The 26,740-nt window shown below is 38.3% G+C and overlaps 1 protein-coding gene across 1 annotated transcript; it reads left to right on the top strand.

Annotated features, from left to right (window-relative positions):
• The first annotated feature begins 818 nt into the window (after nt 1-818).
• Nucleotides 819-12,961, top strand: NECAP1 (NECAP endocytosis associated 1). Its single transcript, XM_055315631.1, has 8 exons — nt 819-928; nt 6,577-6,677; nt 6,834-6,938; nt 7,625-7,706; nt 8,810-8,918; nt 9,005-9,188; nt 10,796-10,898; nt 11,232-12,961. The coding sequence occupies exons 1-8, from the start codon at nt 834-836 to the stop codon at nt 11,278-11,280; spliced, it is 828 nt and encodes a 275-aa protein (XP_055171606.1). The 5' UTR covers nt 819-833; the 3' UTR covers nt 11,281-12,961.
• The last annotated feature ends 13,779 nt before the right edge of the window (nt 12,962-26,740 follow it).

Here is a 26,740-nt window from a genome sequence, read left to right as displayed (position 1 = left end):
TCAGGAATTGAGTTGGTCCCATTCAAGAGTTTAAGAGGTTCACATTTTCCAAAAAGATATCCAAAATGCACACTGAAAATGCGGCCAACTTTTTCAACAGGCGCTGTTCTGTAAAAACGGAGGTTAAAAGATGCAACTAGGTAACTACTCAGGCTGGGCATTTTTAACATTCAGACGCTGGAGGGTTAAAATCCACCATGCCTACAACTGGATCATATATTTAACTGTAGGTACCTGGTTCGGGATTACCAACGAGCAAATACCTCTTTTCTTTTTTCAATATTTATTTATCTATTCAGAGAGAGAGGCAGAGGGAGAAGCAGGCTCCAGGCAAGGAGCCCGACGTGGGACTTGATCCCGGGACTCCAGGATCACACCCCCGGGCTGCAGGCGGCGCCAAACCGCTGCGCCACCGGGGCTGCCCGCAAATACCTCTCTTCTGCCTGGAAATTATGGTTAAAAGTGGTTCTCGTCAGAAAAAAGTTCTCCAGATTTCAAGATGGTCCACCTCTTCCCTAAGCACTGCAGCACCAGCCCGCAGCAAGATGGCGCCTTTCCCTAATCACCTTTCGGGAATGGAGATTTCCATAACGTGCATCACGCGCTGAAAAGGCAGTTTTGCCATTACCCAAGATGGCGAACAGTGTAGCTTCACAGTTTCCTGCTTTCAATATGGCTTCCCCAACCCGTACCTCTGGAGGTTAATTTCAGGAACCAAGCTAAACTCGCGCGGAAGTAGCGTAAGCGGAAGTAGCGTACAGCCCAACTCACCCCCCCCCACGGCCTTCCCCGTTCCTATGCCCCGCCCCGGTGGCGCGGAGTGCAGAGCCAAAATGGCGGCCGAGTTGGAGTACGAGTCTGTTCTGTGTGTGAAGCCCGACGTTAGCGTCTACCGGATTCCTCCCCGGGCCTCTAACCGCGGTTACAGGTACTGACCCCGAGGCACTGCAGCACACGCATACCGGGTCGGGGATGACAGTTTTCTTCTCAGGTAGCACGCTGCGAGTCCCTTGTCACTGCCGTCTCTGGGTTGTCACGTTGCTAGCCTCCCCACCTGGGTTGTTATTACTGTGCCTTTCTGGTCTTTCCTCACTGTGGAATGCCATTACCGCTTTAAAAAAAGAATTACCATCTGCATCCTCCCACCGCTCCTCGGGCCCCTCTGAGTTACCCATCTGCTCCCCTTCCTCCACATCCAGCCGTGCCTGCTCCATCGCCGATCACCTTTCGTTCGTTTTTTTCCTGCGTCCTTCAGTTTGTCACCCTTGTCGTAACCCCCTCCCGCCCTCCCACTCACACACGTTTCCAGTACCCAGTGCGCATTTGTTGGTAATTATTGTGTTGGTCATTCTGTAGGTGATATAGTTTATCTTCTGTGCTGTTGTCTTGCTACCAAATATCCACCATTTGGTTTTCCCTTCAGTTCTTTTCCTAGTGGGCAGGGGTTATGATTATATCCATCATTGTGTTTCTTTTTAGTACCTTTTCTTGATGAAAACATAGTATTTCCTATTTTCCTTCCCTCCCTTCCTGACCTCTCCCATAGCTTTTTCCCTCGAATTAATACAGCATTTTCTCTCTAGGGCTAACTAACCACCATGTAATCATCTCATGACGATGAGGTTCTGAGGATGCTGTAGGAAGTCGGAAGTCATGTAGTGGAAAGAGTTAACATGTTAACTGGGTTGCATGTTAAAAAATATGAGTATGGACTCTGAAAACTTTGCAGCTGTATGATTTGGGGCAAATCTCTTCGCCTTTCCAAGCCTTAGTTTTCTCATCTGTGAAATAGGGGGGAAAATCATAATAAAACCTGCTCTAGTTATGTACCTCAAAGAAGTTTTTGAAGGGTTAAATGAAATAATATAATAAATGTGAAAGCATTTAGGAAACAGTAAAGCAGCATATAAGGATATAAGATATTGTTCTTATTGTTCTCTGACCCACATCACCATCATGATTTTCCTCTTGGCATTTAGTATCATTTTGGCTCTTGTCTTCCTCCTGTGTCCATTATTTTGCCTCCTTACTGGAGGTTCATTCATCATGAATCAGTATCTTTGTGCTTACTGACCTGTGCATTAGACCCTGTAGGTTGTACCTTTTGGCAAAGAGGTAGTCCAGTCTTTCATTCGGATTCCCAAGTTGACCATGAATAGGAATCAACATGGTTTTTGATGGAAGTTATATGTAGTAATTTGTGTGATTCAGCTGAGACATCAGCCCCTCTTGACACTTCCATTCTGGCTTTGGAATGCTCTGTGTGTGGTTCCGTAGTGCCTTTGCTTATCTCTGTCCTAGTACTCTTCTTTCTGTATTATAATTAATTGCTCTATCTTCTGCTTCTCCAGTCTAGTTATGAACAACTTGAGGTCTTTCCTAATTTTATGGTACCAGGGTCTAGTATAGTATCTGGCACATGAAAGAAATCAGTAGATTACATTTAATCACATAGGTTAGCATTGATTGAACTGTTTACTTTCAGGTTTTTTTTTTAAAGACCTTCTTTGTTTCACCCATCTGTATTCTCTGTGTTCACTTCCTGGTTTATCCACAGCCTTTTATCCTTATATCAGTTAACTGCACTGAGCCATCAAAACAATTTAATTTTCCTCTTTTTCTTGTTATCTATGTTTTCCATGTTTATTATTGACATTTCTTATCCTCCAAGAGGCATTTTATCACTGAAGGAAGAGAACACTGTTTACAGTGAGATTCCTGTTTATTTGCTTTTGGCAAGACACTTAACTTGAACTGTGGTTTTCTTATTTTTTTAAAGATTTTATTTTATTTATTCATGAGAGACAGAGAGAGAGAGAGAGAGAGGCAGAGACACAGGCAGAGGGAGAAGCTGGCTCCATGCCGGAAGCCCAATGTAGGACTCGATCCCAGGACTCCAGGATCAGGCCCTGGGCTAAAGGTGGTGCTAAACCGCTGAGCCACCTGGGCTGCCCTTGGTTTTCTTATTTGTAAAAATGGATATACTACTAATTACCTTGCAGTATCCTCTCAATATTCATAAAAATGGGCATAATGCTTGGCACATAATAGATGCTTGATAAATGTTACTTTTATGTCTTTTTGTCTGTCTAATCTTTTTTACAGAACCCATTTTACATTATGAGCATGACTTCTCCTTTACGCTGCCATTAAAGGAAAAACTAGGATTTTTAGGAAGCAGGATAAATACTTTTTTTGAGTGACTAATAAGATTAGAGGGAATGAACGACTTTGATCACCTAGTGTAAGCTATTGCTTCTCAGCTTTCAGTGACAATTTAGATCGATGAGAAAGTTATGCATGATTAAGAAATAGTTTCCCAACCTATAAAACTGTTTTTATATTCATCATTGCCCTCCTCCTCATCTAAATCAATAGTAAACTCAATAGTCTGTTTTAATGTAGTGAGAGGAACACTAGATTTTGAAGTTAGGCATTATTACTGTGTTACAGTTCTTCATTTAGAGAGACAGAGCTGATAGGCTTTTCATGCCTATTCTACATGGTGGTTGTAAGGATTTATTACTGAGGTAAATGAAAATTTGTGAAGTCAGTTCAGAAGACCAGTGAAACCAAAAATTCCTCAGGCTAGTCTTGGGAGTGGGAAAGGAAATAAGGCTCAGAGCTGAGGGAAACTGCTGCTGGGAATATCCATTCACTTATTGAGAATTTGTTCAATATTGGCCACTAGACTTGCAAGATATTTATAAGACAGGGAACCTGTCCCAGGAAACATACCTAGTAGGCTTGTTTGTAATATATTCAGCACACTATGTTTAGCTCATGGTGGCATGATAGAAGTAATGACTCATTAAAAAAAAAATTAAAATACAGGACCTTTAAGCGTTGTAGTCTGGATCAGATTCAAGTACTTAGCGTCTTTGAGACATGCCATCAAGAGAGGAGGACATGACAAAGATTTATCTTATAAATCCTGTTCAAAACCTGTGCTAATTTTCATTTTTCTCCTTCCACATTGTTAAATTTTTTCTTTTTTTTTAAAGATTTTATTCATTCATTCATTCATTCATTCATTCGAGGCACAGAGACATAGGCAGAGGGAGAAGCAGGCTCCATGCAGGGAGCCTGATGTGGGACTCCATCCCAGGACTCCAGGATCATGCCCTGGGCGGAAGGCAGGTGCTAAACCGCTGAGCCACCCAGGGATCCCCTTGTTAAACTTATTCTTGTTTAGATATACTGTTACCTTTCTAACTTGCAAGTGTTAGTCTTCAGGTTTCTAAGGAATAAGTTTTGTTTTGTTTTAAGATTTAATTTTTAAGTAATCTCTGCATCCAACGTGGGGCTCAAACTCATAACCTTGATATCAAGAGTCAGTTGCTCTACTGGCTGAGCCAGCCAGGTGCCCCAGGGTGAGTTATTAATAACTTATTTTGTTTTTTTTCCTCACATGCTGACAAAACAAAATCACAAATGCGGTGCTTTGTAAAATTCGTCGTATTTAAATGTCTTAGATTTCTTTCAAATTCATTTATCACACAGATTATAAGCATTTAGTGTGTGTTTTTTTTTCTTTAAGATTTTATTTATTTATTCATGAGAGACACAAAGGCAGAGACATGGGCAGAGAGAGAAGCAGGCTCCCCGCAGGGAGCCCAATGTGGAACTTGATCCCCCCATCTGGGATCACGCCCTGAGCTAAAGGCAGACACCCAACCCCTGAACTACCCAGGTGTCCTTTTTTTTTTTTTTCCTTAATGAGTATTTAGTGTTTTGTATAGTGTTTCCATACACATCTATATCTGTAGCCCACGTCTTTCCTAAACTCCAGACTCCTATTCAGATGCCTTCTCTGTATTGTTGCTTGAAAATATATTTGACATCTCAAACTGCATATTCAAAATTGAACTCCTGATCTTTCTTCCCAGAAAGATCTTGTTATACCTATAGCCTCTCTGTCTCAGTTTTTGGCAGCTCCTTTGCTCAGGCTAAAATCTTAAAAGAGTCATTCTTGACTTCTCTCTTCTACCTCACATTAAATCCATTAGAAAATCCTGCTTCTTTACTTTATATCTAGAATCTAGCCTCTATTGCTGCTCTGTCTTCCTAGTCACCATCATGACTCCTAGATTACTACAGTGGTCTCTTAATCCCTGTGCTTCAGCACTTACATCCCTACATTGCTTCTATATACAACAAAGTAATCCTTTTAAATAAAAAGATTGGGTGCTTAGGTGGTTCAGTAGTTTAAGCATCCAAGTCTTGATTTTGGCTCAGGTCATGATCTCAGGGTCATGGGATGGAGCTCTGTGTCTGGTTTCATGCTCAGCAGGGGGTAGGGTGTCTCTGCTTGAGATTCTGTCCCTCTGCCCCTCCCTTCGAGTGCATTCTCTCTCTCTCTATCTCTCTGTCTCTCTCCCCCCCCCCTTTTTAAAAAATATTTTAATTTATTCATTAGAGAGACAAGCAGGGGGAGAAGCAGGCTCCATGCAGGGAGCCCGAAGTGGGACTCGAAGTGGGACTCGATCCCGGGGTTCCAGGATCACGCCCTGGGCCAAAGGCAGACGCTCAACCACGGAGCCACCCAGAGATCCCTCTCTCTCTCCTCCTAAAATAAATAAATAAATCTTTAAAACAATAATTACTCTCAGATAAAAAGGAAGATCATCTTTCACCTCTGCTTAAAATCTGTATTGGTTTCTCCTTCACTCAGAATCAAAGCCAGAGTTCTTGTAAGGCCCATAAAATTTGGCCCTGTTACCTCTTCCACCTCATCTCTTAATTTATTTTATTCTTACTGCAGCAGCTTCTTTTTTTTTTGAGGGCAGACATTCCATTCACACTCCCACCATAGTACCTTTGCACTTATTGTTACAATCATGGAATCTCCCCGCTCCTCCAATATCTGCATAAGTAACTTTTGCTTCCTTCACAGTTTTACTCACATTTCACCTTATGAATAAGTCCTCCCCAGCCACCCTCTTGAATGCTGCAACCTGTTTGCTCTTGTACTACCCTCCCAATATCCTTTTTCTGCCTCTGCATTTTTTTACTTTAGCACTTAACCATCTTCTGAGATACTGATTGTCTTACTTATTTTTAATGATTTTTTACTGTTTGTTTTCTATTGTAAACCTCACGAGGATATGAGTTTTTATTTTGTTCATTCACTGTTGTATCCCAACTCACTCTGTAGATATTGGTTGAATTCAGTGAAAGATAATACGTTTAGGGATTTGGGAAGGCTTCTGTTACCCGCTATAATTCCTTTAGTAGACTTTGTTGTTACCTGATCAGTAAAACACTGTTTATATAAATTATTATCTGTGGTACGGAAATAGTTATCATTATGGTAATTTAAAAAAATTGCTTGTGTTTGTACTTAACATGTTTTTATTGATGTTTATTGGCCAATACTTAAGTAGTAAGGATTTATCTGCTTTGGGCTATATGTAGCAGTGACCCTCTGTAGAGGGGATTGTGAGTTATTCTTATTGATTAACAGGTAGAAAGAGTAAGCAACCCAGGACAGCGAAACAAATATGGCAAATGATTCTGTATAGATTTTTAGTAATTAAAGACGTGAATTGGAGGCTTCCTATTTTCCTATCCTAGGGCATCTGACTGGAAATTAGATCAGCCTGATTGGACTGGTCGCCTCCGAATCACTTCAAAAGGGAAGATCGCGTATATCAAACTTGAGGATAAAGTTTCAGGTAATCTGTGCTGGTGACTCTAACATATTAAGAGTATTAGTTTGATGCACTTTTGTAAGTATATTTAAATTGGGATTGGAATGGAAATACTTGTGAACAGAATAGTTATAGATTTTTACTTCCTTTGCTTAAAGAAGTCTTTTACTTACCTATCAGGGGAACTCTTTGCCCAGGCACCAGTAGAACAATATCCTGGTATTGCTGTGGAGACCGTGACAGATTCCAGCCGCTACTTTGTAATCCGGATCCAGGATGGTACTGGTAAGGAATCTGGGATTTTGAATGACATGAGATTAGGTAGATGGGTAATACACTTCAATGAAAGTGTGTCCCAGTTGCGTTTATCGTATTTAAGTTTACTAATTTTTTCCTCCCCTTTCTCCACAGTTAACTATAGCTGCTAAAGGACAAGGATTAACATGTTATTTGTAATAGATACGAACACAAGTTCAAGACGTGATAATACGTAGACATAAATAAATCAAAATATCTAGCTAACCAAAGAATTAATACATATTGCCTATCCATTCATTGTTTGTAGTGGGTTTTGGTGGACTGCCTTAAGTCACCTATGTGTAGGGCAATCATTCTCTCTTTTCCGTAGTCTGTATCAGAGGTTGGCAAACTTTTTCTCGTAAGACACAGATAGTAAATATTTTAGATTTTCATTCTCTATTGTAGCTACTCAATTCTACTGATGTATGAAAGCAGCCATAGATAGTATTTAATACAGATTGGGGTAACTATGTTTAGTAAAACATTATTTATAAAGACAAGCGATGGCAGCATTTGGCCCTTGGGCTGCATGTAGTCCATGGTCTCCTGGGCTGTGAAAGAATGTTTCACATTTATGGACTTGATCTAGTTAAGGTAACTGTTAATTTTCACTGGGTGCAATATTCCCTAAGGGATACTTCTTATTGTGAGTATTTCTGTTTTTCTCACAGGGCGTAGTGCTTTCATTGGCATTGGCTTCACAGATCGGGGTGATGCCTTTGACTTTAACGTTTCCTTGCAAGATCACTTCAAGTGAGTGAAACTTGTCCTTTAGTTACCTGGTTAAAAGGTTTTGGAAGTGCTCCTTCTCAGTTGAATGGACGCTATTTCTTTTACCTCCTGGTTTCTGTATTTGGTCAGCTAGTTCATTATGCATTGGAATCTTCCCATTTACTGTTTCCTTACATTATCTTATGTGTTCTTTCCTTGTAGCCTGGAATCTGTTTTTGGTTCCTTGTACAGTGTTTTGAGATGCTTTTACTTCTATCTTTGGGGAATTGGCACTTGGTTTTAAGTGGCTGAGAGGAGCATGCAGAAACAGGGCTGTATGGGAGGTTTCTGGGGAGTTGTGTGCCAGTTTTGTTATGTTGTATAGTTTACATGTTTTATGTCTGTGATAAAATTTCTTCAGCCCACCTGGTTTTGGCACAGTGGTAGCGCATAGCACCGTGCACACTGTCAACTTCCTACTTTAAGGGCATGCATAGGCATAATTCTGCTTTTCTGCCTCAGAACTCTGAAATTGTGGAAATCCACTCAGTTGGCACAGGGATGCAGCCTGGAAGGACTGAGGAATTAACACTCCCTCAGGGGCAGCCCTCAAACATGGAGTATGGGAATTGGCAACTAAATGCCCTCCTTTGGAGGGACAGGTTAAATATGTATTCTGTGTGGTTCCTCAGTGATACTGAACCCTGTTGCCCTCTTTCTTGGCTTTTCTTCCTTTCCTTCCTCATTTTATTTATTTATTTATTTATTTATTTATTTATTTATTTATTTATCTATCTATCTATCTATCTATCTATTTATCTATTTATTTATTTATTTATTTATTTATGAATGATAGTCACACAGAGAGGGAGAGAGAGGCAGAGACACAGGCAGAGGGAGAAGCAGGCTCCATGCACCAGGAGCCTGACGTGGGATTCGATCCCGGGTCTCCAGGATCGCGCCCTGGGCCAAAGGCAGGCGCCAAACCGCTGCGCCACCCAGGGATCCCTCCTTCCTCATTCTTAATGTTCCCTCACTCTGCTTTCTGGAATCCTGTTTCACATAAGTTAGTTACACTCAAATTTGTGTGTTGGACTCTGCTTTCAGGTGATCCCAAATTAAGATAATTTACTCTTTTACTGAAGGTGGGTAAAGCAGGAATCTGAGATTTCCAAAGAATCTCAGGAAATGGACAATCGTCCCAAGTTGGATCTGGGCTTCAAGGAAGGACAGACTATCAAGTTGAGTATTGGGGTAAGTATGGTTTCTTTCCCCTACTCCCTCTATTTCTATAATAAGCTTGTGACTTTTTCTTTCTCTTCTCTGTTTTCTCTTTGTAGAACATTACAACCAAGAAGGGAGGTGTTTCTAAGCCCAAGACCACAGGGGCTGGGGGTTTAAGCTTGCTCCCACCCCCACCTGGAGGCAAAGTCACTATTCCCCCACCATCCTCCTCAGTTGCTATCAGCAATCATGTCACTCCACCACCCATTCCAAAATCTAACCATGGAGGTAGTGATGCAGGTAAATCTATTAATTTTAACTTTGAGGAATCATCGTATCTTAGGTTTTAATTGGGTAGCACCTCTTTGCCAAAGAGAGAGTTGATGTTTTTGCTAATAAATGGCACTTGGTACTGACAAGGTGATTCTTGCAGCCTCTAGTAAGGAATTAAAACTTTTCTAATGAACTGAGAGTCATGGTATTTGGTAGGTTCTTTGTCAGAAAATGAATAGATGTTAAAAAGACTAATTTCTTCATTGTACCTTGGTTAGACGCTAGTAGGCTTGAGAATCAGATGGACTAAGATTTTGGTCATAACTCTGCTATTTTATATCTGAATGGATTTAGTAACATTATTTAAATTTTTTGGTCTGAATATCCTTATCTGCAAGATGGAGACTTTAAAATTGCCCCAGGATTGTAAAGGTTAAATGATGTGACAGCACCTAGCATGATCCATGAAACATAGTAGCCATTTAGTAAATGTTATTTTTTAATCTTTTCTGTTTCTTCACAAAGGCAGTTGGGAGAAAATTAGACAGCACCTGGGTTTATGAATATATTTTCACTCTTCTGTACTATCTGGTGGTTGGTGGTCTATTCTTTTTCAAGAATAGAGTTATTTCTGTTTTGAGAATGAGAACATTAGAACTTGGAAAGAAATTTTCCAAAGATTAGAGAAGCAGATAGTAGAACCTGGAGTTTTAGCCTAATGTATTGTGGGGATGCAGAGCATTTATATCATTGATTGCTAAGAATAAACTTTCTCTTTCTGGAATTTTGAGGTAAAAATGGTTATATCCTACTTTTCATAAGTTTCTACAGGGATAATGTCTAAGATTTATTATTTTTTTAATGTTTTTATTTTTAAGATAATTGTAGATTCACATGAAGTTGTAAAAAAATAAGACAAATCCTTTGTTCCCTCTACCTCGTTCCCCTAAGTGGTAACATTTTGCAAAACCAAAGTCAAATATCACCAGGAAATTGATGTCGATACCATTTACTGATTTTATTTAGATTTCACCAGATTTATGTATTCTCATTTGTGTGTATGTGTGTGTTTTTAGTTCTATGCACTTTTATCGTGTGTAGGTTCCTAGATCCATCACCATGGTCAGGAAACAAAACAGCTCCATCAGTACAAACCATGATCAGAAAACAGAACAGCTCCATCAGTACAAGGATCCCTCATGTCATCCATTTATAACCATACCTACCTCCTGCATCCTGCCTCACACCCCCTCACTAACTCTATGCAATCACTAATCTCTTCTCCATCTCTGTAATTTTATCATTTCATGAATGTTATATAAATGGAATCATAGAGTACGTAACCTTTGGGGATTGGCTTTTTCCACTCAGCATAATTTCCTTGAGACTCATCCAAGTTGTGTTTATTAATAGTTTCTGTTTATTGCTGAGTAGTGGTTCATGGTGTGGACATAGAACAGCGTATTTAACCATCACTCATGGAAAGACATCTGGGTCATTTCCAGTTTTTGTCTATTACAAATAAAGTTGTGAACATTTGCATATAGCTTTTTGTTTGATAATACATTTTTATTTCTAAGATTTTTATTATGTTTTCCTTTTTCTTTTTTTTTTTCTCTTTACTGTGTGTTCAGATATCCTCTTAGATTTGGATTCTCCTGCTCCTGTCCCTACATCAGCACCAGCTCCAGTTTCTGCAAGCAATGACTTGTGGGGAGACTTTAGCACTGCATCCAGGTATGAGCCTAGTGAAACCACAGTACTCTCATTCAGGGTACAGAGGATATGTTACAGTCAAATGAAATCTTGTTCTGGGAAAGCAGGGCATTTGCAGGTCATACAGAGTGCTTGGCAGGAATTCTAGGTAAGGAAGTAGAGGAGTGCTGGGGATGGTGGGGTAAGAAAGCTGTAGGATGGAGTTGGAAGTGGGATATCAAGCCTCAATAAGTAGATTTTCTGGAGATACAGTTTTAGAAATTCTGGGCAGCAATTTCTCGGAAGCTATTACATTGAAGAATGGAGTAGCTATCCTAATTTCTTTGGCTTTCTCTCTGTTCTCCTGTCTTGCAGCTCTGTTCCAAACCAGGCACCACAGCCATCCAACTGGGTCCAGTTCTGAATAGCATTGGCAGGACATTAAGAACAGACTTGAAGAAAAAAATGACCTTGAGGGCACCAATCTGTGAGGGAAGTTAGGAACCCCTTCTCTCCCCAGAACCAAAATTACTGGACAATCTTTTTCATAGCTTCTCCATTGCATTCAAATTGGTTTATGTCACTCCCCTATGTTGTTACTTGCTGTACAGCCAAGAAAGTATGTCCTTATCTCCTGTTCACTAGTAAGGCAGGTCTTATCATACTTGTGGCTGACTATGCAGGGCCCAGAAGGCCATGTCTCTTTGAGGGGGGAATGAACTCTACCATCTGTAAAATTTTTCTCCATCATTTCAATTTTTTAACTTAATTCTGAATCATCTCATGACCCTGTGTGCCTCTTTGTGAAGCCCTATTTAGCAATTTCAGGGGAGACAGAAACCTTGAAATTTCCTTTTCCATTAACCTAAGACCCTAAAAATGGACTGAGTGGCCTCAGTGTTTACAAATTCAGAGTTTTGATTGGGATAGGTATGAAGAGTTTCCTCTCTCTGGGGTCCTGGGTCTCTGTTATATATCCTCCTTCAGGCTTATCCTGCTCAGTGAATATCCAGTGCTGGGTGCAGCTCCATCACCCTGTCATGTGTTTACATGTTTCTTCCTATGCTAAGAGGGTTTTGTCGGTGGCACTTTCACTGTTCTTTTGTTTGTTGAATGGTGCAACATCTTTGACTACTGGGTCTCTTGGATGAAGGAGATTCAGGGGACCATGTTTCCCAAGTTAGGTTGTAGAGAAGTGTTTACTTTCTTGCAGCTCCATCTAGTTGCTGCATTTGAAGTGTGGCATTACTTTGTATTTGCCCTATTATTTGACCTGAAGTTGAAGGGTTTAGAGTTTTTAACCTGATATGTAGAGCAGAGGGGTTGAAAGCACATAACTCTCTTTCAGTACCCACGTTGCCTTGCTGCCTGGGTATCTGGCCCCTTTCCATAAACATTTATTTTTCAGTCCATCTAGCTCTTCAATAGTAGAAAGCTGCTGTTCCATACATCATCGTTTATGAAGGAAGTCGGAGAGTCCATGAAGCTAGCTGTGAGAGGTTTGCCTGAGTGATGGCTTTGATACATTGTCACCTAGGGCATCTCAGAAGCAACTTACTCTCCCACCACTTTCCCTTCCCTCTACCCCACCATTCCTTTTACGATGCTGTGAAGAGAATTCCCTTTCTTAGATGAATGGGCACTATCTATTTTGTTCGTTAATGGGCAATTTTGAGAATGAACTGGGAGGATATCTTTTCTTCCTTTAGCACTTCTTTGGATGTGTACACTCGGACTGAAGGGAGTCTTATATTTAGTTTCAAAATGCATTCTCTCTTCTGGATTTCTTTCTTAACTTTTTAACTTTGGGTCCATTTTTTTTTCATTGCCTCCTGTTCCAGGCAGCTCTATTCTTACAGAGCCATGGCAGGACATTTTAAAATTCGAATAGAAAACACTAAATGGAAAGTTCTATAGAATCACTAGTGACTAACTACTGGGAACCTATTTTCTCAATCTTCCTCCATGTTGTGTTCTTTGTATTCTCAAGATGATAATATATTATGTATTTGAATTGCTGAAATTAAAAATGAAATTTAAAATATATGTATATAAAGCGTATGCTGTATTGGTGCAATAATGGTAATTAAAAATGTGGAAAAAGGTAGTGTCTCCTTTATCTTTTGGTTTGCCTATTTCAGTGCCTTTTTAATATAACTGATCCAATATAAATGGGCCAGTAGGTAATAAACAGACATTTTATATCTATTACTCTTTTTCTTAAGGAATAGGGCTTTTAAGTTTGGGTTAGACTTGTACGCTCATGGTTCTAAACCCACAGAGCACTCCTTATACAGATCATTTATATGAATTATTTATTTGCTGGTACAGTTCACTTCATTTGCTTCAGATTGTCTTCATGATCTAGGCCACCTCTCATATTCCAGAACTATCATCAGCATAAATGAGGAGAATCAGTGTAAGAGGTGGAACTGATTCAGAACCATAAACTTTGGAACCCAGAAGGATCTTGGAGTTCTCATTCAGTGATTTTTCACAGAAGGTGAATCAGAATGATACATGTGCTAGCCTTCTTTCTTTCTTTTTTTTTCTTTTTTTTTTAAATAACATGCTGCTCCCTCCAGAGATTCTGATGTACCTCCTCCATTTGCTCTCCTAGAGTAGAGCCTAGATGGCTTTCCTAACCATGGCCTTTCTTATCATTACTGAGGCTATGAGGCACTGTCATTGATAGAAGTGTATCATAAACCTCAGGTTTTATTTGGGGAAAAATGTGGACAATCTTTTTTTTTTTTTTTTTTTTTTAGCTCAGTCCTCTCAGTTAAACATTTGTATCTCCCTTCACAGTTGTAGTGTGAACGTTTATTACTCCATTTCCTCCATTCTGATAACCTTCTAGACAGGTGGCTTGCCTCTACCTTTCTTTTTCTCTAGCTCCAATTCAGCTTACCTGTTGCCTCCAGAAATCCTCTTCCTAAACCCAGCCCTGCTCGTGCCTTTTCTTCTGTGACTTATTGTCTTTAATGATTTTCCTTTGCTTACAGAATAAAACCCATAGTACCATTTCATCCTCAACTCTGTTTTCCCTTCCACTCACAGTATGCTCCTGAGACTAGGGTACTAGTCATTCTTCAGATGCCATTGGCACTGTGAGCACTGAATGCTTGCTAAAATTCCCTCTATCTAGGGTATCTTCCTGCCTGTTGAAATCCTTTCCATTTCATAAAGCTAGTGCAAATACTACTTCATGAAATGTTACATATCCTCCTGGTCTGAAAAAATGATCTCTTTGTTTTATTTGGGTTGCTGTTGAAATTCTCTTTCTTATTAGTTTGTAGATTCTTTGAATATAAGGACCATGTCTTCATTTTACTCACCGTATTTTCCAAATACCTTTTTGTATAGTCGGTGCTCATTAAATACTTGTTGAATTAATAGTGATTTCAGTGAAGAAGGACTAGAAATCAATAAGTTGGGTATATTCCTTCTTTTACTCATTCTCAGGATTGTTCCTAGCTACATGATGTTAAGCATTCCTTATATGCCTTGTCATAGTTGCAGAAAATCTTTATGTGCTCCAGAGTCTTTGTCAGTTTTAGGGTTCAGAAAAGCAGTGATGAAGAAAAATTTTACTTGGGTACATAAACCCTATGACCTCGGAAAAGAAAAATGATCGTAAAACACAGCTGTGGGTAGGTTTGGTAGCTGTCTCATTTTATTATAACTTAGATTACATTACATTTTGGTTATGTGTTATCTTCTAGCTTCTGAAAATCCATTTCTGTTATTGCCTCTTAACTACACAAAGAGAATACATATGGTTTGTGACTGTAGGATGTCTACTCAGGAGCATATTCTCTTGAGAAAAGCAAAGCAAAAAGAGTCATCTTTATTTTCAGGTCCCTTGAACCTGAGGCTTGTGATTGTTTTCACAGCAATTTTATAGTTTGGCATTTATTTCAGATTTCACAGTAGTGATTTTCAGTCCCCTTTTGAAAGACATCAAGATACAGGGGTAGTATGTTTTTATAAAGCTCTAGTATACTTGAATTGCCTGTATCTGAGCTGAGAGTAAAATAATTGTCTAGAGTGACCTCATGTTCTGCCCTCTCAGCCTGAGGATCGTGTTATCCTCTCAATTAAATACAGTAATGGTTAAGACCCATTATGGGTTACTTGCTTTTTAATATTCTTTCTTACGTGGGCCCTGCCACTGAACCTGTAATAGGAAAGAGGACATTGGAGCACTTTCTGTGAATGCTTAATCTGGCTGCATATCAGCATGGGACCACTAGAGGGCGGGCTCCCTCTAGCAACTCCAGCACAGCTGTAGGAAATGCTCAGACACCTGGTGCCTGAGAAGGTGTTTAAGAAGAAAGACATAAATGAAGACTCAAGGGACATATCTATGGAGTTTAAACATACATTTGATGCAATATTTTTGAGAATGTAGAAAAAGAGCTGTTTAGGCAGAAAATGAAGTACAGAATAAGACCTTCTTTAGACTTTAATACTTAAATATTTGGATGGGGAATATACTTATTAATTATAATGACCCCCTCCCCATCAAAATAGATGATTAATAGGTAGTAAAGTGTAGTAGTGGTTATGAGCATGGATTTGGGAGGGAACAGATTGCCTTGGTACAAAATTTTGCTCTGCCACTTACTGGCTTTTTAACTTTGGACAACTTATTTAACTTCCGTTTGCCTTAGTTTCCTCATGTGCAATATGAGGATAATAGTTCCTAATTTATAGGGTTATTGCCATAAAAAAATTTCAAAGTGCTCAGGACAAGGTCTGGCACATGGTACTACTACTACTGCTGCTTGGTGGCTATTATAATGCTGGGTATTAGGATGTGCAATAAAATGGTAAGTGTAAGGGCAAAATGATGTGACTTTTTTTTTTAAAGAAAATTAAATTTTTATTGAAATATAATTGACCTATTACATTAGTTTGGGTATACAACATATTGATTTGATACATTTATATATTGTCATATGATTACCACTGTTGTGTTGCTAGCACTTTTTAAATTTTTTTATTTTAAAAAAGATTTTATTTATTTATTCATGAGAGACACAGAGAGAGGCAGAGACACACACAGAGAGAGGCAGGCTCCATGCAGGGAGCCTGATGTGGGACATAGTTCCAGGACTCCAGGATCATGCCCTGGGCTAAAGGCAGGTGCTCAACCGGTGAGCTACCAGGTGTCCCAACATTTTTTTTTTTTTTTAAGATTTTATTTGGGATCCCTGGGTGGCGCAGCGGTTTAGCGCCTGCCTTTGGCCCAGGGCACGATCCTGGAGGCCCAGGATCGAATCCCGCGTCGGGCTCCCGGTGCATGGAGCCTGCTTCTCACTCTGCCTGTGTCTCTGCCTCTCTCTCTCTGTGTGACTATCATAAATAAATAAAAATTAAAAAAAAAAGATAATATTTAAAAAATTAAAAAAAATTAAAAAAAAGTTTTTATTTATTTATTTACTTTAGAAGGAAAGCTCATGGCTGGCAGTGAGAGGAGGAATCTCGAGGAGACTCCAAGCTGAGCATGGAGCCCAGCCTGGGGCTTGATCTCAGGACACTGAGATCATGACCCGAGCTGAAACCCAAGTGTCAGTTGCTTAACTAGCGAGCCACCCAGGTGCCCTTGTTAGCTAACACTGTTATATCACAGAATTATCTTTTTTTTTTTTCCTGGTGAGAACAATTAAGATCTAGTCTCTCATCTCTTTGAAGTTTATAAATACATTATTGTCTGTCATCACCATGTTTTGCGTTAAGATCATCAGGACTGGCTTATCTACTGGTTTCAAGTTTGTATCCTTAAACCACATCTCCCCAATCCCCACCCCCTAGTCCCCGGTAACCACCAATCTACTCTTTGTTTCTGTGAGTTTGGCTTTTTTCAGTTTCATATGTAAGTAATAACATATAATATTTGTCTTTCTCTGACTTATCTGGTTTAGCATTGCCCATCTACATTGTTGCATACACACATACATACATCTTGTCTTTTTTATCATAAATAGACAAGTTTTTTCCATATTTTGGCCTTTGTGAGTAATGCTGCAATAAACATGGGCGTGCTTATATTTCTTTGATATCTTATTTTCATTACTTTTGGATGTATATCTAGAAATAGAATTGTGGGATCAGATGATAGTTTTCTTTTTAGTGTTTTGAGGGACTTCCATACTGTTTTCAATAGTGCTGTACTAAAAAAAAAATAGTGCTGTACTACTTTGTCTTTACATCAACAGTGTACAAGAGTTCCTTTTTCTCTACATCCTTGCCAACGCTTGTTATTTCTTGTCATCTTGATGACAGCCATTCTAAAAGGTGTGAGTTGATATTTTATTGCAGTTTTGAGTTGCATTTCCCTGATGATGACTGATGTTGAGCGTCTTTTTATGTGAATGGCCCCCAAGCATCACCCCTACCAGTCTGGGCCCCACCCTAGGGCTTGAAATGGAGTAAAATAGAAATGGTATCTTTGGGTCTTGAGTCACATGGAGATAGTCAACTGCTTGTGACTTTAAATAAACATAACCTACTTTTTTTAAATGAAAGAAAAAAAAGGCTGCTGGCCATTTTATATCTTTGGAAAAATGTCCATGTAGTTCCTCTGCCCATTTTTAATTCAATTGTTTTTCTCATTACTGAATTGTAGGGGTTCTTTATATATTTTAGGTATTAACTCCTCAAATAGTTTGCAAGTATTTTTTCCCATTCCATAGATTGTCTTCAATTTTTTAAAATTTATTTGAGAGAGAGAGTAGGAGCGATGGGGTGGAAGACAGGGAGGCAGAGGGAGGGGGAGAAGCAGACCCCCTTGCTGAGCAGGGAGCCCGATGCTGGGCTCAATCCCAGGACCCTGAGATTATGACCTGAGCTGAAGGCAGATGCTTAACTGACTGAGCCACCCAGGCACCCCAATCTTCATTTTTTAAAAAATGTTTCTCGTTCATGCAGAAGCTTTTTAGTGTGATATATTCCCATTTGATGATTTTTATTGTTGTTACTTGTGCTCTTGGGGTTCTATCTAAAAAAATCGTTTCCTAGACCAATGTCAAGGAGCTTCCTCTCTGTTTTCTTAGAGGAGTTTTATTGTATCGGTCTTACATTTAAGTCTTTAACCTATTTTGAGTTAATATTTGAGAGTGGTGTAAGATAGGGGTCCAGTTTCATTTTTCTGCATATAAAACTGGTAATCTAGTTTTCCAGACATTATTTGTTGAAGTCACTGTCCTCTTCCCACTGAGTGTTCTTGGTGCCTTCATCAAATACTATAAATGCAGGGGTTTATTTCTGGGCTCTCTGGTCTGTTTCATTGGTGTATATGTCTATTTTTATACCTTTACTATTTTAAATACTATAGCTTTATAGAATAGTTTAAAATCAAGAAGTATGATGCCTCTGGCTTTGTCCTTTTTTCCTTCATGATTGCTTTGGCTATTACTTTGGAATGTACTTTTGTGGTTCCATACAAATTTTAGAATTGTTTTATCTATTTCTGTGAAAGATGCAATTTTTATAGGGATTGCATTGAATCTATAGATGGCTTGGGTAGTAATGTGGACATTTTAACAATATTTATTCTTTAAGTTAATGAACACAAGATATCTTTCCATTTTTTGTTTTCAGTTTCTTTCATCAAAGTTACAGTGATTGGTATATAGAAATTTCACCTTCCTGGTTGAATTTATTCTTAAAGTATTTTGTTATTTTTGATGCTATTGTGAATGGGATTTTCTTTATTACTTTTTCAGTTGTTTCATTGTTAGTATGTAAAAAATGCAACTGATTTTTGTATGTTTATTTTGTAACCTGCCACCTTACTGAATTGGTTTATTCTAACAGTTTTTTTGGTGTAGTCTTTAGAATTTTCTATATATAAGATCTTACCATCTGCAGAGAAAATTTTACTTTTTCCTTTTCGATTTGGATGACTCTTATTTCTTTTTCTTGTCTGATTACTCTGGCTTGGACTTCCAGGACTGTATTTATTAATAGGAATGTTGAGTGGTCCTCCTTTTCTAAGAGTTCTTATTGCAGAGGAGAAGCTTTCAACTCTGCACTATTGTGAATACGTTACCTGTGAATTTTATCATGGCAAGATACATTTCTTCTGTAACCGATTTTTTTTTAAAGATTTTATTTATTCATTAGAGACAGGCATGAGAGAGAGAGGCAGAGACACAGGCAGAGGGAGAAGCAGGCTCCATGCAGGGAGCCCTATGTGGGACTCGATCCTGGGACTCCAGGATTACTCCCTGAGACAAAGGCAGATGCTCAGCCACCCAGGCATTCCTCTTCTGTAACCAATTTGTTTAGAGTTTTTATAATGAAAGGATGCTGTATTTTATCAAATTCTTTTAGTACATCTATTGAGATAATTTAATTTTTTTCATTTTATTTTATTTTATTATTATTTTTTAAGGATTTTATTTATTTATTCATGAGAGACACAGACAGAGAAGCAGAGACACAGGCAGAGGGAGAAATGGGCTCCATGCAGGGAGCCTGATGTGGGACTCGATCCTGAGACTCCAGGATCATGTCCTGGGCTGAAGGCAGCGCTAAACCGCTGAGCTACCCAGGCTGCCCTGTCTTTCATTTTATTAATATGATGTATCACAGTTAATGTTTTGCATACATTGAACTATTTTTGCATCCCAGGGATGAATCCTATCTTGTCATGGTGTAAGATCCTTTTAATGTGCTGTTGAATTTGGTTTAGTAATATTCTGTTGAGAATTTTTGTACGTATATTCATTAGGAATATTGGCATAGAGTTAATTTTCTTTTTTTGTAGTGTCTTTATCTGGCTTTGGAATCAAGGTAATGTTAGCCTCCTAAAATGAGTTTGGGAGTATTTCCTCCTCTTGAATTTTTTGAAAGGGTTTGAGAAGAATAGGTGTTAATTTTTTTTATTTTTTTTTTATTTTTATTTATTTTTTTTTTTTAAAGAATTTTTTTTAAATTTATTTATTTATGATAGTCACAGAGAGAGAGAGAGAGGCAGAGACAGAGGCAGAGGGAGAAGCAGGCTCCATGCACCGGGAGCCCGACGTGGGATTCGATCCCGGATCTCCAGGATCGCGCCCTGGGCCAAAGGCAGGCGCGAAACCGCTGCGCCACCCAGGGATCCCGGTGTTAATTTTTTTTAAACGTCTTGTAGAATTCTCCTCTAAAATCATCTGGTTCTGGACTTTGTTGGCAGATTTTGTTTTTTTGATTAAAAATCCATACTTATTATTGGTCTGTTCAGATTTTCTATTACTTACTGATTCTGTTTTCATAGGCTATATGTTTCTAGGAATGTTTCCATTTTTCTGGGTTATCCAATTTAATGGCATATAGTTGTTCACAGTAGTCTCTTAGAATCCTTTGTATTTCTGTACTGCTGGTTATAATATCTTCTCTTTCATTTTTGATTTTACTTGAGTCTTCCCTCCTTTTTTTCTTAGTTTTGCTAAATAATGGCTTGGTGATTTTATCTTTTCAGAACACAAGCTGTTAGTTTTGCTGATCTTTTTCTATTGTTTTTCTGGTCTCTGTTTTATTTATTTTCGCTCTGACCTTTATTTTGTTCCTTGCATTAACTTTGGGCTTTTTCTTTTTCCAGTTCCTGGAGGTGTAAAGTGAGGTTATTTATTTGAGATCTTTCTTTTTTTTTTAATGTAGGCATGTATCACTATAAAGTTACCTTTTAGAATTTTGTAGTCTTACATAGGCTCTGGTATGTTGTGTTTTTATTTTTGTTTGTTTCAAGAGTTTTTTTTAAATTTCCTGTTTGATTTCTTTGATGTATTGGTTGTTCAAGAACCTATTAATCTTCATATATTTGAATTTTCTAGCTTTCTTCCTTTTATTGATTTCTAGTTTCATACTATTGTGGTTGGAGAAGATCTTGGTTTGATTTCAGTCTTCTTAAATTTCCTAAGATTTGGTTTTTAATCTAACATATGATCTACTCTGGAAAATGTTATGTTTGCACTTGAAAAGAATGTTCTGCTTTTACTGGATGGAATGTTCTGTGACTTGTTTTGTAACTGGAAGGTTGTACCTTTTATTTTTTTTTTAGAGTGTATGAGGTGGGTTAGGTGGAGAGGGGGAGGGAGAATCTTAAGCAGGCTCCATCTACACTCAGCACGGAGAGGCTGATGAGGGGCTCAATCCCACAGCTGTGAGATCATGACCTAAGCTGAAATCAAGAGTTGGTTACTTAACTGACTGAGCCATCTAGGCGCTGTGAAGTTTGTACTTTTTAATTCCCTTTATCTACTTCACTCATCCACTTATCTCTCCTCTGGCAACCATAAGTTTGTTTTCTGTATTTAAGAGTCTGCTTTTTTGTCTCTTTTTTTCTTTCTTAAATTCCACATGTGAATGAATCATATGGTATTTGTCTTTCTCTGCCTGACTTATTTCACTTCGCACTATATCCTCTAGGGCCATCCATGTTGCAGATAGCAAGATCTCATTTTTTATGGCTTTGTAATATTCCATCACGTGTGTGTGTATACACACATATATATGTCACATATACACATATATGACATATATACATATATAAATACATATATACATCTACACATATATGTATATACATACATGCATATACCATATCTTCTTTATCCTTTTTTTTTTTAAAGATTTTATTTATTCATGAGGGACAGAGAGAGAGAGAGAGAGGCAGAGAAACAGGCAGAGGGAGAAGCAGGCTCCATGCAGGGAGCACAACGTGGGACTCAATCCCACGTCTCCGGGATCACACCCTGGGCTGAAGGCGGTGCTAAACTGCTGAGCCACCAGCATTGCCCTTCTTTATCCTTTTATCTATCAGTGGACACTTTGGTTGTTTCCATTTCTTGGCTATTGTAAATAATGCCTCAGTAAACATAAGAGGTGGGCAGCCAGGTGGCTCAGTGGTTTAGCGCCACCTTTGGTCCAGGGTATGATCCGGAGACCCAGGATTGAGTCCCATGTTGGGCTCCCTAAATGGAGCCTGCTTCTCCCTTTGCCTGTGTCTTTGCCTCTCTCTGTGTGTGTGTCTCTCATAAATAAATAAAATCTTTAAAATAAATAAAATAAAGAACAAAGCTAGAAAAAAAAAAGAACAAAGCTAGAGTATCATATAATTCCAGATTTCAATATATACTACAAAGCTGTAGTAATCAAAACTGTATAATACTGGGATGAAAAAAGAAACACAGATCAATGAAACAGAATAGAAAACCCAGAAATAAACCCACACTTACATGGTCAATTGATGTATGACAAAGGAGGCAAGAACATAAAATGGGGAAAAGATCGTCTCTTCAACAAATGGTGCTGAGAAACCAGACAGCTATATACAAAAGGATGAAACTAAATCACTGTCTTTCAAAAATAAATTCAAAATAGATTAAAGGTCTAAATGTGAAACCTAAAAACAGAAAATTCCAGAAAAAATCATAGACATCTTCTCAGGCAAGGAAAACAAAAGCTAATATAAACTATTGGGACCACCAGGGGCACCTGGGTGGCTCAGTCCATTAAGTGTCTGCCTTTGGCTCAGGTCATGAGATCAGGCCCCATTTTAGGCTCCCTGCTTCTCCCTCTCCTGCTCCCCCTGCTTGTGCTCTGTCTCTGCCAACTAACTAAATAAAATCTTTAAAAATAAATAAATTAAAATTAAAATTAAATAAAACAAAACTACTGGAACTATATCAAAATGAAAAGTTTTCGCAGAGTGAAACAACAAAACAAAAAGGCAACCTACTGAACTGCAAATGATATATCCAGAAAGGGGTTGATATATAAGATATATAAAGAACTTACATAACAACATAAAAAAGAAAAAAGTTGTCTAGAGTGTAGATCAGTCATATGAAGGGATGGATGTGTTAACTAACCGTACTGTAGTAATCATTTTGCAGTATATATGTGTATCAAATCATCACTATATACATCCTAAGCTTATGTATTTTATGTGTTGATATCTCAATAAAGTTGGAAGAAATGACAAATACCATATGATCTCAATTATATGTGGAATCTAAAGACTGAACTCATAGAGTGGAGTCGTGGTTGCCAAGTACTAAGAGCCAAGGGAAATGAGGAGAGGTTGGTCAAAGCATGCAGACTTCCAGCTCTAAGATTAACAAGTTCTGGGAATCTAATATATAGCATTGTGAGTATAATCTAGTATTGTTAAACACTGTATTTAATAATTGAAATTTGCTAGGAGAGTAGCTTATAAATGTTCTCACTACAAAAAAAGAAATGGAAATTATATGAGGTCATGGAGATGTTTACTAATTCTATTGTAATAATTTTACAGTATATTCATGTATCAAATTATCACATTGTATACCTTAAACTTATACAATTTTTTTGGTATTTTTTTTATTGGAGTTTGATTTGCCAACATACAGTATAACACCCAATGCTCATCCCATCAAGTGCTCCCCTCAGTGCCTGTCACCCAGTCACCCCATCCCCCCGCCCACCTCCCCTTCCACTACCCCTTTAAATGTATACAGTGTTATATATCAATTTTACTCCATAAAGCTTGAAGAAAAGTACAAATAAAGGTGACTTATTATGTTAATCTATGCTCAGAAGCTTAGACATAGCTTGGTGAAGTTAATCAGATTCTTATTTTGTTAGCATTTGCTAGGGAAATATGACGTCTAAAAAAATATTGTTTGGACAGGTCTTTAAAAGCCTTTTAAGTTTAGGGGCATTAGTTAAATGCCCAACACTTGATTTCAGCTTGGGTGATGGTCTCAGGGTGATGAGATCAAGCTCCGTGTCAGGCTCCGTACCCAGCGTGGAGTCTGCTTGAGATTCTATCTCTGCCCTTCCCACTCATGCTTTCGCTCTCTCTCTAAAATAAATGAATAAATCTTAAAATAAAAAAGTTTTTAAATTTAGTGAGAAACAAGTATGCAATGGTAAATTCAACCTACAATATGGAAGTTCCTGCCAAGTTAGCTACTTTTTTGCCAAGAGCATGCTTCACACTTGGTAGTTTAAGGTCATCCTGGAATGATTCAGTAGGGGAAACTCTAAGGGGCTGATTCTGAGATGCCTTCTTGGCAAAAGGAGTTTCTGAACTGTTGACAGGTTGCCACAATCTCTATTTAGTTGCATGGAACTTTTGTAAAAATAATATTCAGCAATAGGGGGACTGGAGATACATTTCTTTAAAAATTTTTCTTTAATTTTAATTTAATTTTTATTTTATTTTTTATTTTTTATTTTTTTTATTTTTTTTAGTTTCAAAGGTAGAGTTCAGTGATTCATCAGTTGCGTGTAGCACCCAGTGCTCATTATGGAGACACACATTTCTTTCCATTTCTCACCAGCAACCACATAAACTCTCATCTCTTTTTAATCAAAATCCTTAATTCTTACAGGTTCCAAGGAATCAGAACCTTTGATTCAAAAGAGATTTAATGACAGTTTTGCAGAAAACATCCATAACATCTTTGAACGATAGTTATCCAGTATCTGCTTGGGTAGATGGCTTTTTGAAAGATAACCTTTTAGAATACAAACAAATTTGGAAATTAGGCAGGCCTGGATTAAAATTGAAAGTCTAATTTTATTGGCTCTGTGGTCTTGGCCAATTAAATAACTTCTCAAACTCTCAGTTTTCTCATTGGTCAAATGGGGAGTAACAATGCGTATTTTTTAGGATTATTTTGAATATTGAGATGATGAAAGCAATATATTCATCACAGGGCAGGAAATAGTAAACTCAAATGTGTTAACCATTATTGTAATCCTTTTTCACTACTGATGATTAATAGCAGGGCTGGTTGCTTTTAACAGGAGGAAACCCAGGTTGAGTCATAACAATAAGAAAATAAACAGTAATGTTATCAGAAAAGGTGAGGGTGGACGATGGTCTTTAGAGTGATTGGTATTAAGAACTTCTTTATAGACTGGTACCAGTCCAAGGATTGCTGTTATTTGGCTGTGGAGTTCCATGAATTATGTTTAGAAGCCTTAGGAGTCTTGATTATTATTTGTGTAGCTTTGACGGAAGCATCATAAACCTGCAAGGGAAAACCAGCAGTTTTATTTTTCCAAAAACTGGTATTAACTTATCCTTGTTTTTAAAGGTAGGGTCAGAAGAAGAAAAATCTGGCAGTCCAGGTTTTCTTAGTTCTTTTCAGTGAACGCCAGTGTTTTCCAGTAATTGATTATCCAATCTAACAAGTTTGAGGGTCTATCAGTTGCTGGTCACATGTAAAACTGTTGAGGCTGTGTTGTTTGCCTACTGTACTTTTTGGGCTTCCATTTTTTAAAAGTGGTTGGTAAATGAGTTGTGTGCTCTTTGTGTATACTGTCTTTGCCCTGGCTCCTGGTTACGATGGTCCCTCAGATGGCCATCTAGTCTCCATTCATTGATTGGATCCCACCCCTTTTGGATGTATTTCTTTATATTTAATTGAGGTGTCTCTCACAGATCAACCCTCTGACACCTTTTTTTGATCATCTCAGTGCCCTTAGTACCATGTATTAAGGAGTATTCCTGAGTCTGTTTCTTTGCTGTCCTGGAACCAAGGATGGGATAGGTCTCAGGACCTATCACTATTACTGTCTCAGCCAAAGCACTTAGGTGAGCATCAAACCAGAAGAAATCCCAATGAGAATAGTTACTTCATTTTGTGGTCCAGATTTATTCACTACTTGAGAGAGAATGATTATAGCAATAACTAATTTGTCCATATCTTCTTGTAGTATTTGTCTTAGAGCATCTGCACTGACTCTGGGCTTGACCATGAAGTGCTTTGGACAATGAGAGACTACATAATGTGATGCAAGTAGGGATTTGAAACATATGTATGCATTGGACCTGATCTCTTGCTGCTCTTGGAACCCTGTTTAGTCTACTTGGAGAATGAGGGACCAGTGGAGCTGTCTCAGTTGGGGCCATCTTACATAAATCCTTATCAATTTGGTATCTGGGGATGTTTCAGTGGTTGAACATCTGCCTTCGGCTCAGGATCATGATCCTGGGGGCATGATCAAGTCCCTCATCAGGCTCCCTGTGGGGAGCCTGCTTCTCCCTCTGCCTTTGTCTCAGTCTCTCTCTCTGTGTCTCTCATGAATAAATCAAATCTTAAAAAAAAATCTGGTATCTGACCATATATGAACAGGTTGAGCTGAGATTAGCCACACTTGACTCAAACCAGAACTATCCAGCTGAGCCCAGCCCAGTTTGCCAGACTCAGGAATTTGAGTTAAATTAATGGTTGTAGTGTTAAGGTACTAAGATTTAAGATGGTTGATTATACAGATAACTAATATTCTCGCAAGTCTATTATGTATATTAAAAATAAAAAGGGTGTGGTAAAGGCAAAGTAAGTGTTTTTTTAAAAATTTTTGTATATTTTTTTATTGGAATTCAGTATGCCAAAATATAGCATAACACCCAGTGCTCATCCCGTCAAGTGCCCCCCTCAGTGCCCGTCACCCAGTCACCCCAACCCACTGCCCACCTCCCTTTCCACTACCCCTTGTTCATTTCCCAGAGTTAGGAGTCTCTCATGTTCTGTCACCCTCATTTTCCCACTCATTTTCTCTCCTTTCCCCTTTATTCCCTTTCACTAGTAAATAACATTTTAAAACAATTTTAAATTTAAAGTTACTTATTAGGAGAACAAAATATGTGACTAGTTACAAGTTTGGTTTATTTCAATTCTTGCTTTTAATAGCTATCGGTTGTAAAAGATACTTTGTAATGACATATGGCTCAAATGAGAAGAGTATCATTAGCTGTACTTAGGAAGTTATGATTCTCATTTTTCAATTCTCTCTATAAATCTTTTTTGTTAAAACCACGTAGTAGATACCTTTTTTCATTATATTAATCTAGTGGTACTTACAAACTAACAAGTGTTGTTACATTTGAACTC

The sequence above is a fragment of the Nyctereutes procyonoides genome, unplaced genomic scaffold, assembly GCF_905146905.1.
Source record: "Nyctereutes procyonoides isolate TBG_1078 unplaced genomic scaffold, NYPRO_anot_genome, whole genome shotgun sequence".
In the NCBI taxonomy this organism is placed as follows: Eukaryota; Metazoa; Chordata; class Mammalia; order Carnivora; family Canidae; genus Nyctereutes; species Nyctereutes procyonoides.
Note: the sequence above shows the minus strand (reverse complement) of the source record. Positions and strands in the feature narration are given on the sequence as shown.